At 40.8% G+C, this 19,963-nt stretch overlaps 1 protein-coding gene across 2 annotated transcripts in view; it reads right to left on the bottom strand.

Annotated features, from left to right (window-relative positions):
* CCDC102B (coiled-coil domain containing 102B) overlaps window positions 1–19,963 on the bottom strand; it is a 95,837-nt gene that overhangs the window by 3,309 nt on the left and 72,565 nt on the right. For both annotated transcript variants that reach the window (XM_081919340.1, XM_081919341.1), the window contains one exon: window positions 13,667–13,837. In XM_081919340.1, the coding sequence (XP_081775466.1) occupies window positions 13,667–13,837 (171 nt within the window). The remainder of the gene's footprint in view (window positions 1–13,666; window positions 13,838–19,963) is intronic.

Raw genomic sequence — 19,963 nt, 5'->3', positions numbered from 1 at the left:
GGTCATTATCTCAATATAATGGGTTCACAGTGGGCTCCAAAATCATTGTTTTGATCCTGTACATTACCTTTCTCTTTCAAATAGTACAGGTAGTGATTACCATGCATTGCATTGCAAAAGTACTGTGCATCATTAGGAAGGCAGCTTGAGTTGATATACTTGGGCCAAATGTAAATTATCTATTTGAAGGACTCTTTCTAAACTACTTTTCTTTGGATACGGGTCCCCTTCCCAGTGGTAGAGCACACACATGGCATGCAAAACATACCCAGGACCAGATTCCACATTCTCTGACCACCAGCACTAGCACTGTTGTGTTAGTGTAAGGACAAGAATAATGGTTGCATGATATGAAATCCAGTGCAACAGTTGCACGAGAGGAAGCTTGTTGTGCAACAGGTTGAGCAACAGTAAGTATTAGGGCTACAACAATCTCATATCATGCAACTGTCCTGTTTTGAGCGGGACATTCTGAATTTAAATAAGTCATCCTGCTCTCCGATTGGACTCCGGAATGTCCTGGGATCCATGTGTCCTCCCTTGGGCAGCTGCCGCTGAGGAGTGCAACTTTCTGTTCTTCTTTTTGCAATGAAAGTGGCTGCTGGGAGAAGCTGGACTCTCCTCCAATCAGTGTGTGGCAGGGAGCAGAGAAACGTTGATGGGATGGGATGGTGCAGTGAGGAAGCAAGGACAGCTGTCTGCTTCACCTTGCCCAGCACTGCTGGAGTGCACAGAACGCAAGGCCCTACGAACTCAGTGAGAAGGTGGTGGCAATGCACAAAAAAGGAGTGGGTCTTGTGGACAGCAGGGGCGTGCCACCACAGAGGGAACAGGAAGCAAAGGGGCTCTGGGTGCTCTCTGTCCTTGACTGTTCAACAGCGGCTCCCCCCCCCTTCTAGGTTGGCGCTGAGGAAGTTATGGCCTCCGCTGCCCCCTCATGTGCCAGAGCCCAGAGGAGGAGAGGTGCAGAATGGCCACCATTTTTTCTCTTTGCCACTTCAACTTCTGGCTCAGGCCTCAGCCAGAATTGGAGCTGTGGCCTGGTAGCACTTGGCCGACACTGCTCCTTCCCTCCGCTGCTTCCATCCCCAGCAGTTAGACTTGCGCCAATGTCCCGGATCCAAAGCTGAAAATGTTGGAAGGCATACGATCTGTTGTGCAACCCGCCACAAAAATGACATTGGCTTCCTGGACCTTTTCTTGCATAACTAATACACTGCTAAGGGACTGTAACTTAGCTGAATTCCTTTCTCAGTTTCAATCCCTGGTATCTCCAGATAGGGCTGGGAGAAAATCCTGTCTAAAATCCTGGACAGCTGCTCACGATCAGTATAGACAGTACTGAAAAGGTGGGTCAATACTCTGACTTGCTCCTCAATAAGCCATCATGTTCTTGCAGCTCTTCATGGTTTTAAATAATGAAGAAGGTGCATGGCGTTATGCTAAAAAACACAATCAATATATTACTTATAAACAAGTGAGTTTTTAAAGATAAGAGCCTATATAGTATAAGACTTTTTACTCCATGAAGTACTAAAATGTCTTGCACCACCACTATTGCATATCTTAAATGTACCAAGGTTGCTTTTACTGCTCAGTATACATTTGGTAAAACTGACTACAGTGATGCACACTGTAATACCAGCTTAGACTCCATATGCTTGTTACCAGGGGGAAATGATGCTGAAGTTATTTTGGGCTGCAATATTTTTGGGCCATCTTAATTGCCTACCTTTGCTAAGCAATCGACACTCACTTGTGATTTGTTTGTTGGAAATACTTCTGCTTTCACCATCTGTACATTGCAGCAAATGATGAGGACCATAAGAATGCATTATGAAACCAAACAGTCTAGGGAAAATCTGTCAAAGTTACCTAATCACGTATGTGCAATCGTATCAAGCTGCTTTTGCAGTGTAAGCTGCGGCAGAGCTGGGGGTGGAAGAAAAGTTAATGACTGAACAAGGAACTTTGAAAAACTTGTATATCTGCAACTTTTATTTAGTAAGCAAGTCATGCATTTTCGTGTGTGTGTGTGTGTATGTATATGTATATATAAAAACATTTGGGATGATGGTTAAAACAGAGAAAATTGAACAAGTTTTGGTGGTTAGCAATATTAGCCACCTCACATCTGCCCCATCTCCCTTGCCTTCTGTGACTTTCCATGCACATATAACCCTGTGGCTGATGCCTAGGCTTATATAAGGTTCCCAAGATCTTTCTCTGGCATTGTTGGCTACTGAATCTCAGGTAGTAATGCCATTGCCTGAGACTTCAGAGAACCACTGCTACTTAAAGGAGGTGGTACTGGGCTATTTGAATTGGCTTGAATATAAGGAAGTGCTACATGCACATCTATATCCCTTCTTTCACACACTTCCTCATCCCTCATCACACACACCCTTTATACACCCACCCTTAAAACTCTTGCACCTGACTGCTAGCAGGGTCCCCCCATACCCTCCAACATTTATCTGATGAAAATAGGAACATCCCATTCCATAATAATTTTACTATTTATACCCCACACATCTTACTGGGTTGCCCCAGCCATTCTGGGCAGCTTCCAACATATATAAAAACATAATAAAACACTAAACATTTTAAAAACTTCGCTATACAGGATTGCCTTCAGACGGCTTGGGGGTTGGATAGCTCCATACCCTCCAACATTTCTCCAATGAAAATAGGGACATCCTAAGGAAAAGTGGGACATTCTGGATCAAATCAGAAACTGGGATGGCTTCTCTAAATCAGCGACATCCCTGGAAAAAAGGGGCACTTTAAGGGTCTGTTCCCCTGGCTGCCTTGTAATGGAAAGTTGTTTAGGAAGTCCAAGCCAAAGATTGCCTCTGGTCTCTATAGTAGCCCTTTGTGCATGAAATCTGATAATAATATTACTGCTGGAAATAATTTGATTGCTAACATGCCTACATGCTTTCTCCAACTCAAAGGAGAAAACTCTGGCAGAGGGAGGAAGTGTAATAATGCAGCATTTATCGCACTGATGCTGTAAAATTATTACAGAGTGATGACAGTGGAGGCCTCCTGGATGTGTAGTTTTTGTAAGTTATTAATGACCAGCTGTGTCTGCTTTAGCTGTGCTGTTTTATGGTCAAGCCAAACAATAGTTATAGAATCCCAAACAGGATTTTGTAAGCACAAGATAGTTCTTTTATAGAACACCTGTTTTACCCTGAAACGAGAGAGAGAGAGAGAGAGAGAGAGAGAGAGAGAGAGAGAGAGAGAGAGAGAGATATGCAATGAAGGAGACTTAAATCTTCATAAAAACATTTTGGAGGTGGCTTGCTGAATTTTGCTAACTCAAGACACATTGGTTTTGGAAAGGGAAGAGCATCTGTTGGATTTTATTATATAATGAAAATGTTTCTATTGCCATGACACAGTGAGATTTTTTTTCCTGGCCTTTTACAGTCTAGTGTACAGAACATCCATCACTGCCAAGAACATGCCATTAGGTTTATTAGAATAAATTCAGCATTTAAAGGCAAGCACTTGGGTTTTATTGATATAATCCACCAAAATCTCATCAAATGTGCCTCTGGAGACAAATGTAGTCACAACATCAACTTTCGTTTCAAAGGGCATGGCTAATTACGAGAGGATCACGCAAAGAGAAACCAAATCTTGAGGGATATTGCATGTGTTATTAAATCCGTCTTCATACATTATGAGCCACATGTTCAATCAACACAAATAAGGAGGGTGGTATCGTGGTGAAAAGTCCCGCCCCATCTATGACAGTCATTGAACTATTAACCAAGTGCTGGCCCCTGCCCTTTGATCTATTCATATTTACGGTACAGCTGTACAGCTGCATACACGCCTTTGCTGAAGTCTTCAGTGAACAGGCGTAGATTGGGGTGGGGCAGAGTATTCATGGATTGAAAGCCACCCACGGAACTTTAGTTGTTAGGTGGTATACACATATTTACAATAAAAAATATACATATGGATCATAAGAAGGGCTGGTGCACAGCAGCTTCAACTGATTCAGTCACCTATTGCATCTTTCTGACCCTTGAGAGAAGCAAAGACTGGAGCTTGGGAGCTACCCAACCATTGAAAATCTAGAGTTTAAGTACTATTGGGAGCCAACTATTCCCTATGGAGCGGGAAGAGGTCTTCCTGGATGAATGTTTTTTTTCCTTTCTACCTTTTTATTTCCTGCAAGTTTCTCTCTGCTTATAATTCTGTTTATTTCACAGAGTTTGAATTTGAGAAGACACAACCCCAGTGAGAAATGGCTAACTGGTTATCTGAATGTTTCCTGAATCATGAGTTTACTTTCAGAGGAAAATACTATTGTTTATGTGAAACCCAATTCTTTCTTATGTGTGATAATTAAACTTTGCTGGTAACACAGAATTTGTGTGTTAGTCTTTACATTAAGTATTAGGAGGTCAGGGTATTTATGCATGCCTTTCAGGTCACATTATTTAAATAAAGACTAGTAGCAGGGTCAAGATAGTTCATAATGGAGGTCTCTTTTTCTATCAAGTTATGCCAACCACTCTGTTGCTATGACCAACAGCCATAAACCATGCAAAAAAATTTCCAAATTGGCACAAACAATACAGTGGAATATAGTAAGATTTTGATGCCTATATCAATGCACTTTTTTGTCTGAAAAAGGTGAAAGACATCCTTTCCAATATGATTTGCCATATTTAGTTGAAATATATATGAGCCCTAAGAAACAAGGAAATTGTACCACACGCAGCCAGGATAAATATTCTAGATTACTCGATGGAATTTGCATACTGCTTCCAATAAAATGCTAGGCAAATCATTGGAAAAGCAATGAAGTCTCAACATGATTTAAAAGCCCTATTAGGAATTGACAACTGAAAATCTGGAATGAAATCTAATAATGGTAAATCATTTATAACAAGCACTAATATTCTACCATGCACATTTTTTAATGGGGCTGCCACACCACAGCATGTGTCCCCTTATGGCATCTTGCACAGCACAGGACCCATAACTAAACATTTCTGAGCACCCTGCATGTTCAGGGTGCAACTGAGCATGCATGCTAGTGGCGAAGTATATCACAATGCTGTTTTCAATGACAACTGATACAGGTCTGACTCTTTAATGAATTGTGTTGTTATTTATCCATTTTCTTTGTGCTCTTATCCTGGGATAGTCTCGAAATCTGATGAAATTACTAAGGCATGGTTCCTTGCAAAAAAAGAAGCTTGTGTTTGCCAGCAGATGGAAAGCAGTCTGAGGCTTGAGAGAGCGAGCATAATGGATGACTATAACTAATTCAGGTCTGCAGCACTCAGGATGCCCAACCAGCAGGTGGTTAGCAATCCCCATGGTATTGCAGTCCCAGGAAGGTGGTGTAGTGAAGTATTTGATAAACCACCATACATGGCTGATATGGCATACTGAGCTTAACAGATCACAAGTGCAGGGTTGCCAGGGTTCAAACAGTGAAAATCTGGACAGAAAAGTTGTTGAGCTCCCCCCCCCCCCACATTTAGCCAGTTTCCACCCAGACACTGCAGCCGACTGCAGTATTCTGGATATGTCTGGGAAATTTCGGATGTATGGCAACCCTACACAAGTGATGCTGGCCTCACTGTAATGCAATACACTGGAGAAGTAAATTCCATAAATTGAACTCTGTTGTGAGTATACCCTATATCTCATTTTTTGTCTGTGTGGAATGTGTGTGCCCTGTGCTTCATGTATTTCCTATTGAGGGAAAACAGTTCCAGAAACAAAGGCTCCCCTCCTTTTGGATGCTTTGAAGAATTGGAAAACAGAACAAAATACAATTTCCTCCAGATGAAGGATTTAAAGTGATGAGCAGCACAATCAACCTTAGTTGACTGATTCACAGTAACTAGCCCACTAGATTCCATACCATTTAGATTCCATACCATTTAAGGCTATGCCACATAATACCCCCCAAAACATGACATGATAGTGCCATTATTGCCTGCAGTATAAGCATTATTTCTTACGTTGTGATAAAGTCTGTGCTCAGTCAGGTCTTCCTGGTTTAGATAGCATTCAAAAACTGAGAGCCTGTTTGACTACAGAAGTTACTGAGAAGCAAAAGCAAAACAACACAGTGGACCAAAGACTATAATGATTCTATATTGCCATATCTCTGAAAAACTACCATCTATACACAGCTCAAAGTAAGGAAACTGCTTCTAGTGACTTTTAAATAACAACTACTCTTACATAAGGCTACTCAATTGCATTGTCCTCTGGGTGGCTCACAAACACAAAATATCAACACACAATAACATAAAAGAATCATATAATAAAATAGCAACTTGTGACCTAAAGATTTCCAGCAGAGAGCAGAAAAAAACCAGATAGCTTAAAAAAAAATACAAAAAATACACAGCACATAAGCAATGGTTCAAAACAAAAATATCACAGGTTCTGTAAAAGACTTGGGAAGGAGAGAAAAGTCTTTAAAGTGTTTTTAAGAAACTGAAATTGGTGTACTTTAATTTTATGTTTGATGTACCCCATTCTGGAATTGTTTGTCTGATGACAGATAAGTAAAGAATAAAAATATATAAAGAAATAAAGAAAATAAGGAAGGTGTTAGGTGAACCTATCAGGGGAGGAAATGCTACAACCAGGGTACCAACACCAAGAAGGCCACTTCCCTGGTGCACAGCTTCCTCAATTCACATGTTGAAGGTTCCTGGATTGGATATCCTTCAGATGATATCATGGTTTGGATAGGTATATGACAGAGAATGCCCTTACTTTTAAACAGGACTTGTGGGCTATCATGAATAGTAAAACCTTCCTGTGTTTTATTCCATATTATTGTGTTTATTTTTTGGAGGGATATAACAGCAAACCTGCAATGCATCTCATTAGCTGCAATTTTAACAAGTTTACAGTCACAGAAGCTTTTTTAAAAATGGCATTGTTAGTGGAGTCCCTAAGAAATAATAAAACATTTCCCAGCCAGATGGCTCAGTCACACTAAAGGAGCTGAGAGAATAAAGCTCTGCAAAGTGGAGCAATTAAGAGAACTGCCAATCGGCATGCTACCTATCCTGTTTGTGACCTCCCAAATCTCTGAGGTTATTGAGAGAATTTGCAAGAAGCTGCATCTAAATGGGACCGGCTTAAATCCTGCTTTTATTTATTTACTTATGCAGATGTGCATATTATATTTAAATGGACACACACACACACACATCCTTACAAATTTTAAACTAAAGCATCCTAGGAAAGATAGCTCAATCATATGGCTTCAGCGAAAGTCCTGCACAAATGTATCCTGGCCTCACAACATTTTTAAAGAAGCACAATTAAATATTTGAGCAAAAATAAGGATTCACGTCAAAAGCTGTGAAAGTGATTAATTTCCTAGACGTGCCTGCTGTGCATTCGAGCTTCGTAATTTGTCAAGGAAAAAGGACCATTAGGTGTGATTTATGAATTTAAAAAGAATTGTTCATTTCAGCTGCATCAGGTACAGAAACGTTGTTGTGAGGAATCTGCTAAACTGTTCTCATGTACGCACATAGGAATTTAACAATAAATGAAAGGTTAAAAGTTGGCAGAGTAAGCCCATGAAAGATTACCACGTCTGCCCCGCAGTAACCTTGTGGTGATTCATGAGATAGCCTGAACAGTTAAGATTTTGCTGTGAATCTAAGAGATATAAATGGTTAATATCTCTAAAACTTCAGTACTTTAGCATGGTAACACTTCATAGTACGGAGAGAGAAATGCTAATGGATCTGAAAAGGTAAAGATGCTCCATCCAACATGGGATGGAATAGATAACCTGTAGAAGGAAGAGCAGTAGAAGAAGAATCTGAAGAGCCTTATCTGGAATGGATGGCACAACAGGGACATAACAAGGGTGCACAAGGCCCAGGAGTTTCTGAACAATGTGGGCATATTACATATGAGTGTGGGCATTCCACAATTACAGTAGGTTCTTAATAAGGTTGGAGTGCTCCTGTGGTTCAGGCATATGTTGAATCCAGAAAGGTATCCACACACAAGAGATGTGCTAAGCAGAAATAATTGGTGATGTGCCAGGTTGATTGAAAATCATCAAAAATTCTCTGTTCTATTCCCAGAGATAGGTGATTCTTAGAATTGCATGCTTAAAGATCCTTGAGGCTATGAAGAGTCTGATTGAGAGAACTTTGAATCAAAAATGCTTGTCTATGTATATAAATCTGAGAAAGGGGCAGTATTTTATCTGATGCTTATGTGGAAATACATGTCTTGGAGATCCAGGGCCAGAAATTACACAACAGAAGGATCATGGGCCAGAGGGAGAGGGAGCTTTCCTCAATGTTTCCATCTCACAAGGGAATTTATACTGGACCCTTAAGGAAAGAAGAAAAAGCCCTGGAGAAGAATAGCTGCAGAAATTAATGGAATATGCAGAAATGGTGAAACTTACCGAAAGAATAAGAAATCATGATAACAAACTTTTTATTAAGAAATGAAAATGGTTTGTTGAATATTTACAAACAAATTGCAAACAATTTAAGAAATTAACAGGACTACTGGAAAAACCTGCAGTTTCTTTGCTATCTATCTATATATCTATCTGAATAGATTGAGACAATTTGGGATATGCAGGGAGAGATGAAAACAATTTTAAGGAACTGCAGAAAGAGAGGGAGAGAAGTTGAGATTCAAAATGTCAGAATTACTATTGATTGTTTTCTGAAATGTTTTCTTTTTTGTTATAATTGAAAATTGTAGATAGATGATAGATGATAGATGATAGATAGATAGATAGATAGATAGATAGATAGATAGATGATAGATAGATAGATGATAGATGATTGTTGATAGATAGATAGATACAGTAGATGATAGATAGATAGAGATAGATAGATAGATGGTAGATAGATAGATAGATAGATAGATAGATAGATAGATAGATAAATAGATAGATAGATGATTAGATAGATAGATAGATAGATAGATGATAGACAGATGATAGATAGATAGATGATATAGATAGATAGACAGACAGACAGACAGACAGACAGATAGATACTGAACCCTTATCCACTTAAATGAGTCCCCCACTCTCCTTCATTGAGAAGAAAGTTGCATGAACTGTTTTCATCATTGAATACCCTCTCTTCAATTTCTCATTCCACTTCCAAGATTGAGGAAATGCAACAGCAATGAAACCAAAACTATCCAAGGTCCCTTGTTGGTAGAGAAGTGGTTCCCATGGAATTATTGACAACTTCTGCTGGAACCTTTCTAATATGGATGTTTGTTCTGCCAGGAGCTAAAGCATGTTTAGCCTTAGATAGAATAATCATGATCAGCAGGACCAGGTCTTGCTTCAGGAGTCAATGCTTATGAACAGCCTTCATACCTGCCTTTGTTTTGGCAGCTTAGAAAGCTTACTCAGATCCCCACACATTGGGGGATTTCTTAGGCACCTCCTTATTGGGCTTTATGGAGGTTGGGGGCAGCTATCTGAAGTGAAAGATCTGTGCACCTTGTGATCTCAAAGCTTCCCAAAATCTAACAAACTGTAATGTAACTGTAATCTAACAAACACCCATTGTGGGTGGGAGGCAGAGTTGTAGTGCCACTGAATTGACCCTGGGAAATACCTTCAAATGCAGGAAAGTAGGCCTGGCTGATTTTGACTCAAAGCTAGAATTGAAACAGCAGAATCTTAAGGATTCCAAGAGGTCTCCCTAAGAGATTATCCAAGTCCTATGGGCCCTGGGATGCTAGCTGTGTAGAGGCGGAAGGAGAAGGAGAGGTATGTTGTTGGAGAAGCAGAAGAGAAAGCAAAAGAGTGAAGAACTTCAGGGTGAGAAGAGAGACAAAAGCGAGCAGCAGAGGGAAGAAGAGTGATTTTGAAGGAAGGCAAGGGGAAGCAGAAGAGTGGAGAAGGCAATCAGGAAGACAAATGAGAAAAGGAAAAAGAAGGGACAAATAGAGCAGCCTCTACCACTGAAAAATAGTGAAACTCACCAGCAGGGAACAGGAGTAGCTGTCCAAGGAACTGTGAAAGTGACTTTATGGTACTGACAGCCCTAAATGGAAGTTAGGATCAAAACTTATTATATTGCATTTGGCCTATATGGTTATATTTGCTATTTGGTTATTCATTTCTTGTTATCTGGGGAACAATATGAAACACTCCACTTCAGGAGCATATGCTGGCAGTAGATTCCACACAGCTGGGCAAGGAGTCACCTCCACATCTTATCCAAACTCCCTCCTGCATATTGCTCTGTCCATTAAATATCTGCCTGTCTATAACTATATATTTGACCCTCACCTTAGTTACTAAACCTTACGGCTTTACAGCACCTTAGCAGTTTTTCTTGGGCTCAATGATCACTGCAGATGGTTACAGCAGCCACGAAATTAAAAGACGCCTGCTTCTTGGGAGAAGGGCAATGACAGGCCTAGACAGCATCTTGAGAAGTAGAGACATCACCTTGCCAACAAAGGTTCGTATAGTTAAAGCTATGGTTTTCCCAGTAGTGATGTATGGAAGTGAGAGCTGGACCATAAAGAAGGCTGATCACCGAAGAATTGATGCTTTTGAATTATGGTGCTGGAGGAGACTCTTGAGAGTCCCATGGACTGCAAGAAGATCTAACCTCTCCATACTGAAGGAAATCAACCCTGAGTGCTCACTGGAAGGACAGATTGTGAAGCTGAGGCTCCAGTACTTTGGCCACCTCATGAGAAGAGAAGACTCCCTGGAGAAGACCCTGATGTTGGGAAAGATGGAGGGCACAAGGAGAAGGGGGCGACAGAGAACGAGATGGTTGGATAGTGTTTTCGAGGTTACCAGCATGAGTTTGACCAAACTGCAGGAGGCAGTGGAGGACAGAGGTGCCTGGCGTTCTCTGGTCCATGGGGTCACGAAGAGTCGGACACGACTAAACGACTAAACAAAAGCAGTTTTAGAGAAGGACATAAGAGAATAACTTTAAAACCTGGATTTTCTCTCCACCCTAGCTTGCTTAGTAAACTTTTGGCAAACTGTATGTGTCCCTAAATCTATAGGAAGTTGGGCCATGGTGGCATCATCAAACTGGGCTTCTTCGCCCCACACTCTTCACACTTTCTTAAGATCAGTGGCGTAGCGTGGGTTGTCACCAAGTAATTTGCGCCCCCTAACCCGTGGATTATAGTAAGGGCAGAGAGCTGTGAGTGCGAGCGTGCCCCCCCAGATGTTGCACCCGGTGTGGCCAGCCCCCCCTGCACCCCCACACTACGCCACTGCTTAAGATGTCCCACTACTTGAATCAATCAATAGCTGAATATTGCCTCATGATGAGAAAGAACACAAATGAATTGTGATTTTCACTCTTGCTCAGAAAAGAGAAGACACAGCTCTTTGTTCCATGATGGGTAAAGATGAAGTAAGTGGACAATGCACCAAGTCTACCCCTTGACTGAGATGCTTTCCTCAAAAGATCCTTGTCAGGTGAATAAGAAAGAGCACTGTGGGACCAAACGCTCCAGAAGGTTCTGGAAAGTGGGCTGTGCAAGCACCGCCTGCACACTGTGAGTCAATACAAAGTCCATGATGGATAACTTGACTTGTTTAAGGAGCAGAATAAATCAAATTTTAGTATAAACAGTATAAAATGATACTGACAGTATAAAAGCAGCATGGGAAATTAAGTTAGGCAGAATTAAATTATCCCATCTGAAATTAAGCCAGATTCTGCCCTCAATTAACATAGCACAACCCCCAAAATCGATGGATGGAATTTGGCCAGAATTTGCTTGAACCCCTAATGCCATAGGACTTAATAATTAAGAGTGGTCAGGACCTCAGTTTTGTGCATCATCCAAAGACGTATTAATGTACTTTCTACTATAAAAAAACAATCAATATATTATCTTTAAAATGCTGACTGCTGCAGAATTGCTTCCAGTTTTCTAAATTCCAAGAAAGTAGCATCTGACTTCTCCCTAAGTCTAGAATAAACAGCAATCTTTCACTTTTTGGCCAGTCATTGGATATGCCCACACTATAAGTACTTTAATACTACAGTGAACAAATTTAAGTGAATTGGTAAACCAGTGGCTTAAACTGGCTTAATCCAAGATGTAGGGAACAATCCTGCAGGCAGTTCCGTGTGCTGCAGTTCTGACTGAGCAGCCCTGAGTATATTACAGCCGGAACAATGAGAAACCTGAGACTTCTCTTAAGAAAAATGTCCCTTGAATCTAAAAAGAAAGTCTTATTACAATTAAATGATGCATTGAAAACACCTGGCCCTCTTTCTCCACCACCCCCCCACCTAGAAGCAAGGGGTAAGTAATTATGCTTTTGACATTTTCAAGGAAGTCACTTGTCAGTAGGTGTTTTATTTCATAGCAAAAAGAAGCTCATGCAATTTACCAAACATATACATTTTTAATGGATCTAGATATAAAACTGAACTGGTAATTTACTGTCACATCTAATTGGAATATTTTTTTAAAAAATCAAGTGTTTTCTAATTATTGTCTACATTGCTCTTGGTATTAGTTTTATAGATCTTTAAGGCTTTGGGACCATAAGGCCTAGCTTGCTTGACCATAAATGATTAGCCCTTTTTTTTCTTTTCTTGTGAAAACCAATTTAAGTGAAGATGTGCACCATGCCCACAGGCCAACAGAGCTGAATTAATGAACCTTAAATGAGTTGTTATTTTTTTTTTTTACAGGCAAGTTCTGAAGCATGCCAAGTTTCAAACTACAGAGAGGCCCTGAAGCAATTTTGTACTTGCAAGTGAGTGAATTGCAGAAGCTGGTTCTGGTCGGTCCAGTCATCCCTTTGCAAGGACACCACAACAAGATTTAGCAGAGAACTCCGCTGCTAAGGGTGGGCACTGACAACCATTTTCACTTCAGAGTGATTTTTGCTGTCACTTTTTGATGAGCTCCATGGGAATACACTTAATATTTTTTTTTACTAATAGGAGTTTGTGGATGTGTCATCACAAGGGAGGCCCTGTGGAGATTGCCACTTTTCCTAGCATGGCTTCGTGCTTCTATAGCTGCCTCACCGGCAGAAGGTGGTAACTCATAACCTGTTAAAGGCGAAACTAACTAACTAACTAACTAACTAACAAAATCCTGCAAGAGGACCCCAGCTCAAAAGTATGTGAAAACCATCCATAAGACCATTCCTTGTAGAAGTTGCACTTGAAGTGGCCCACTTTATGAAACAGACACGCCACAGTTCAATAGAATAGAATGAGCATCTTCTAGCTGATAATGGTATTTATTCATTAAAAGTAACAGAGATTTTTCAAACTGAAATATTATTTGGCCTGGTTGAGGACAAAAATTCATTGTGGTCTAAAATTATTTTCTTCTGAGAAGGGGAAAGGAAAAGTTAACGTGTAAAGGACTTTAAGATTGCTGTCACATTTTGCAGGGGATTAATTTTTGGACAACCGGTTTATATGCAATTAATCTTACAAATCCAGAGCATTTCTGAAGCAGACCTGAGTACACACAGCGATGAGAGAAGGTACTGGTGTGGATAAGAGAAATAAAATTGGTCAAACCATGGCCCATTTCTCTAGTAACCTTGATAACATATAAATGATTTGAAATGCATTGTCATTCATTTGCATACTTAATGTGTACCTGATAACAATTACAATCTAAGTACCTTGCTTTCTGCCTCTTTTAATTTTTTTCTTAGATCTTCAATCCGAATGCTCAGCTTCTTTGCTTCTGCCTTATGCTGCTCCGCCTTCTTTCTTGTTTGTGTCAGTTCTGCCAATATGTCTTGGTCCTGCTTGTATAGCTCACCATCACTGCATGGCAGATCCACAAGGTCCTTATAACAAATCCAACATAAACACTCAATCAGCGGGGAAAGTAAACATGTTTTGGTGACTACATGTAGGGTACTTTAAGAAATTTCATGCACCAGCTCTGATAGTATGGTGAATTGCTCAGGTGCAATGCCTTACAAATCAGGGTAATTACACTTCCATACGCATTTGCAATGGGCGTTTTTGGAGGCAAGCACCCAATTCATATGGTTAAACATAGACACTCACACATCCATCCATCCATCTCTATGTGGGTTGCTGCTAAAGTGAATTTTGCATTACTCTGATCAACTTTGAAGAAAACCCTAAGAGTTTTGATTTTAAAAAATACTGGCAACATGTTTCAGGAGAGTATACAAATGGAATGAATGTGATTCCTATTTAGGGACTATGTTCCAAAGTATAATGATCATAAAACACTGTTGTGAAGAAAAATATTGGGGTAGTTTATAACGGTATTCTATTGGCTCTGATGCCGGCAAAGGAAACATCTCCATTGGTATCTAGCCTCTTCTCCTGCTGTAGCTGCAGGGAAATGTCAGGGTCGTCTATGATAATGTCAGGAGTACAGCTGTGGAAAATTAAATGACATTTTAATCAAGAGACACCGGAGCTGTTACAGTTATACTGAAGAATCTTTCCATCCATGCATTAGAGCCTCTGCAGTTCTCATTTCAACCCAATATTAAAATAAAGTTCTTCTGCCTCTGGAACATTTTAGTAAATGAAAATCTGTGCACACACCTGCTTTCTTCAGCCAACTTCTCATTTAAGTCAAGTATGCACTTTCATGACTCATTGAGCCTTCTCCTCAGTATTAAAGCAATAATAATTTCTTCATAAATTGCAAAGGAGCTCCAACCCAAACAGTGGAACAGCTAGCTCAAGGATAACCAAGCTAAAAAGTTTTGTTCTTGATAGTACTAATGTGTGTGGTATCTTCCAATCGTGATCATATTTAAGTGTTTTCCTCCTGTTGTTTTTAAGAATTCCTAGTGAGATTGCTTTGGAAAGGGATAAGAGCATTGCATAGGAGGATAGTAGCCAGAAGGAATTGGGGGTGACGAGTTATCACCAGAGAATCAGCTTACAAATTCAAGACATGGACTCAAGCATTTGTAGTTAAAACATCAGGAGTGTGATGCAAACTGGACATTAAGGGCATCGCCTAGTGTGTTAGAATGTGGCCCCTGTGAAATGCCTGTGTGTGTTGTACAGGGGTGAATATTTAAAGCTCAGCCTGGATAGGATGGGAAAAAAGTCAAACATAAAGGCAGATGGGAAATACAGTGGTACCTCGGGTTACATATGCTTCAGGTTACATACGCTTCAGGTTACACACTCCGCTAACCCAGAAATAGTGCTTCAGATTAAGAACTTTGCTTTGCAAGTTCATGAAAGGCCAGCACAGCTTTCAGTCTCTCTGCAGATGTATTGTTTAAAATGTTGATGAAGTTGTGATGCTCAATTTACCTGCTTCTTTTTGCCAGACTATGGGTGCCGTCAGGCCCGTGCAGAGTGGTAAGGTGGGGGGGCAGATGGATACACTTGCCCCGGGCCTCAGAGGACTAAGCCAGCCAGCCCCCCCCCCCCGAATAGGACAGCCATGCAGTTGACACTTTTACCAAGCAACATGCCATAAATATTCATGCTGATTTGAAGACTTCACTGTACACAAATGCAGCAGGTGAGGCAGCAATAAAATGAGACAGTGAAAGCCACCATTTCTGCAAGACACCATGCAGAGCCATGGAAAGCAAGAAACAGGGCAAGGATAAAGCAATGATTTTGTTTTGCATTATGCTCTATAGTCTAGCAAGCCCTCTTCCCCATTAGGAGCAATCCTCTGGTCACAGAAGGGAAGTTGAAAGATGACATGATGGCACTATAGCTTTTTTTGGTAGTAATTTACATGAGTAGATGGAACATTTTTTTGCTCATTATTGACATGATTGACAGCTGTCAGCTGAAAACAGGTAGTCAAGTTAGCACATCTTCTCTATGGCTGCAGCCAGAGCACTGCCATACATGGAGGGTTAATATGCATGTGAATAAAAGGGCATTCACTTTATAGAAGACTATCAAAACTTTGAATATGAAACAAACAAAAAGCCAGAGCAATTCAAATGTTCATGTCAAACGTAACAATAAAATGGGGGGGGGGCAGCTGTAGGGGAGGCAATTTAATAATTAGATGGGGAATGTGTTTGTGTTTGGTATCAAAAGTCTTAAAATATTCCTCCTTTTTTTTTTTTTGCTTTCAAAATGGGGGAGGGCAGAAAGCCCCACTACATCCTGAGCCGTACCCACTACAATGCAACAACTGCTGCAGCTCCCTCCATAGTTACAATCAGCGTTAATTGTGCTGTTTTTACAAAGGCAAGACACAGTCGGAAGACAAATAATGCTCCACGGCTCAATAAAGGCGATGGGACGACTCAGCTTCTATAACTGGAAACTGTTTGATTGCTTCACGCTGCTAAGCCTTGTTACACTCCAGCTGTGTTTAATAGGGAGCACTCACAAGAACAGTTATTCTTGCATGGAAACAAGTTGACTTGAGTACTGTATGTATTGACACTATAATCCAATCTATGGCTTTGGAAAGAAAATGAGCTCAAGTCATCAACTTCTGCCCCATTTCCCCCTACCCCAACTCACAAAGAAAATACATAAGCAGGAAGGCTTGGTGCTGCTTCTGAGTTTTCTGCAGCTCTAGTCAAATGGATTAAAGATGCTGTTGCTGCCTGCAGCCAAGAGGTCTAGAAAATATGCAGAGTGGCATTCGACTGACATTTGACATACGTTGCAAAATAGCCCAATACGTATTTTTCAGCAAATGCAAGACAGAACTCACAAGGTACTTCATGGGGGGGGGGGGTAAGATTGCTAAACATCATATAATAGATCTAACTTGGTTCTGAAAAATGAGTCAGATCAGAAGAAAAAAATTCCTTCCAGTAGCACCTTAAAGACCAACTAAGTTAGTTCTTGGTATGAGCTTTCGTGTGCATGCACACTTCTTCAGATATACTCTGAAGGTGCTACTCGAAGGAATTTTAAGGTGCTAGTGGAAGGATTTTTTTTGTTTTGACTATGGCAGACCAACACGGCTACCTATCTGTAATCAGATCAGAAGGACACAGAAAGAGATTGGGCTGTTTCTCAAAGCTGCAAGTCTAATCTTGTGGCTGGTGCACACTCCTAAAATATAACATTTCACAACTGTTATTTCCCAAAAGAGATAGTTTTACCTTATTTTATGCCCTTTCCTTCTCTCTAATTTAAATGGAGGTCACCATATCTGCAGCCTGGACCACCCCTACCAACTCTATGCCAGCACCTCAATTCTTCCCTTTCTTGCATTGCTGTGTGTCTCCTGCTTCCCTATGGCTCAAAGCGCCCCCAGTGAAGCTTGCAGTGAAGAGGCTTCAAATAGACAGCTGCTGGATGTTCCTTCAAACCATAGGTGTAGGCAATTTTAGCTTAGTGAACCATCATGTGATTTTATTACTACCCTAATAAATCCATTACCACGTTCTGAAACACATTACACTTGCCATTTCAAATATAAGTGCAAAGGAACTCTTATGCTTTTGACATTGCTCTTTGGAATGGTTTCCTTTCACCTAAGCTGTGGCACTTAGAATCATAGAATGAGGATCATCTGGTCCAACTCCCTGCAGTGCAGAAATATGCAGCTGTCCCATACGGGGATCAAGCCTGCAATCTCAGCATTATCAACAGCACTTATGGTGTTTAGCGTGAGAACACTTTGTTTTAACTTCTGAATATTGCCACAGGACAATTGCCATTGTTGACATTTCCATTCCACCTTAAGGAATAGACTTGGGATTGTTGTGTGTCACATGTCTGTTTGCATTCCAGCACAGTAAGCTGGAAACTTCCATTGTGTGTATAGCTTTTGCCTTTGCATTTTCTCTCTGAGACAACATGAGAGAGTTGACGTTTCTTTGTCCTGATTTATGATTAATAAATCTGTAGTTGTAGTATGCTTCCACAAGCCTCACGCCTATTCTGTGTGCACAGTGCGATCTGCTGATAGCGTGTCCTGGCTCAGAAGCCTGGGTCACTGATTTACGTCAGAGAAGAAGTGATGGTCTTCGCAGCGGGATGGCTGGAAGGGAACGGCCCAGATGGGGCTTGCCAGCTGGCCTCCTGGCCCTCTGCATGTTGACACACGATACAGCAGAGTTGAGTTTCAGTCTAAATTAATAGTCTTTCTTAATGTTACACATATGCACTGGTAGCTTACTGTCAACTGAAGAGGTAAATTTGAACTGATTAGCAAGAATTCATTCTCCCAGTTGTTCAGCACTAGCAATAAAATGTGTCCCCCACCCCGCATCTCCATCTTACTTCTAAATTAGGCTCCTGAGATTAAGAAAAGGCTCTCTCTATGTGTGTAGGAAGAAGGAATGAATTTATATGCAACTAAATTTTTGACCGGGACACGGGTGGTGCTGTGGGTTAAACCACAGAGCCTAGGACTTGCAGATCAGAAGGTTGGCGGTTCAAATCCCCACGACGGGGTGAGCTCCCGTTGCTCGGTCCCAGCTCCTCCCCACCTAGCAGTTCAAAAGCACATCAAAGTGCAAGTAGATAAATAGGTACCGCTCCGGCAGGAAGGTAAACGGCGTTTCTGTGCACTGCTCTGGTTCGCCAGAATCAGCTTAGTCATGCTGGCCACATGACCCGGAAGCTGTACGCCGGCTCCCTCGGCCAGTAAAGCGAGATGAGCACCGCAACCCCAGAGTCGGTCACGACTGGACCTAATGGTCAGGGGTCCCTTTACCTTTACCTTAAATTTTCGACCTGGGCTGAGTATGTGCTGGTGGTTCCCAACTCTAATGTAGAATGAGCATATGGCTTCTAATGTCAAAAGAGATTTATTTTTTTTAAGATAGAGATCTCCTACCTTATTCACTCCAGAATATTTCATGAAAGCAGTTGCCTTCAAACAGTTTATTCCTGTAGAATTATGGGCTGTAATTCTTTTTACAAGGATCTCTAGGGTTCTTGTCAATTTTGCTATAAAAGTCATGTAATTTGTGACAGAACATCTCTAAATCTAGGATGTCTGGCAAAATCTACTGCAGAGGAAAGCATCTAAATATAACTTACAAGCCAGCTCTGTGCTCTGGGCTTAGGAAACTATGCACTGATGGAAGGGACACCCCCCCCCACACACACACCTTCCTTTCCTCTGAAGCTGAAGATAAATAGTGCTGTGCTGCAGAAGGACTGTGGAAGACCCAGTTGCTTCCAGACAACTAGTTTAATTCATCAATCACTGATTTGTTTGTGGGGAAGCTAGATGATATTGCAATGCAGATACTCCACAACCATGCTATAGTTCTTTTCACACTCCCTTATCTGATGGCAGATAAAGTGAAAAAGGGCGAAAGGGTTAAAAAAAAAACCCAGAATATTATTTTAGGTATCTGCAGAAATATATTACTTCACCTTAGGAAATATGATCCATGAAAGTTGTGATGGTTGAAAATCCAATGCACTTGAAAAATTATGTTAGAAAATGCTGATGCTGGCTACATGAAAGCCAATACTGTACTGGTTTATAATTTTACCAATGTTTAAACAAGCTAATAGTTTTGCTGGTTAATGCATTTTTGTTTCAGTCTCATTGACAAGTTTTTATGAAGGCAGGAGGATCAATATTTTAACCCCAATCCACAAACATGTTCAACATTATAACTTGCCTTGCAACATATTCATTCCCAAACAGTCATAGCAGAAGGGTTTTGAGGTTCCCGCTGAAGTTAATGGGACTGTCGGCTTAATTGAAATATTTCATTAATATGATATGGGTCACAACACTAGAGACTGCAGCATGCTATTGAACTAGAGCTTTTTATAACACAGCATATTTTGATATACCAAATGCTAGTGCATAGCACTTCACCTCCAAGAAAGAGAAAAGAAGGGTCCAGTTCACGTGAATTGCAAGGATGAATCCAAAGGTGAAAAGGTAAAAAGGTAAAAATATTTTAATTGAGGAAGTCAGGAGGGGTGAGGAAGGAGCTTCAGGTTGGAGCCAAACAAATTTAGAGCACAAAACAATTCTGCGAAGAAACTTCAAATAGAGG

This window comes from Podarcis melisellensis, assembly GCF_964234715.1.
Source record: "Podarcis melisellensis genome assembly, chromosome: 7".
Classification (NCBI taxonomy): domain Eukaryota; kingdom Metazoa; phylum Chordata; class Lepidosauria; order Squamata; family Lacertidae; genus Podarcis; species Podarcis melisellensis.
Note: the sequence above shows the minus strand (reverse complement) of the source record. Positions and strands in the feature narration are given on the sequence as shown.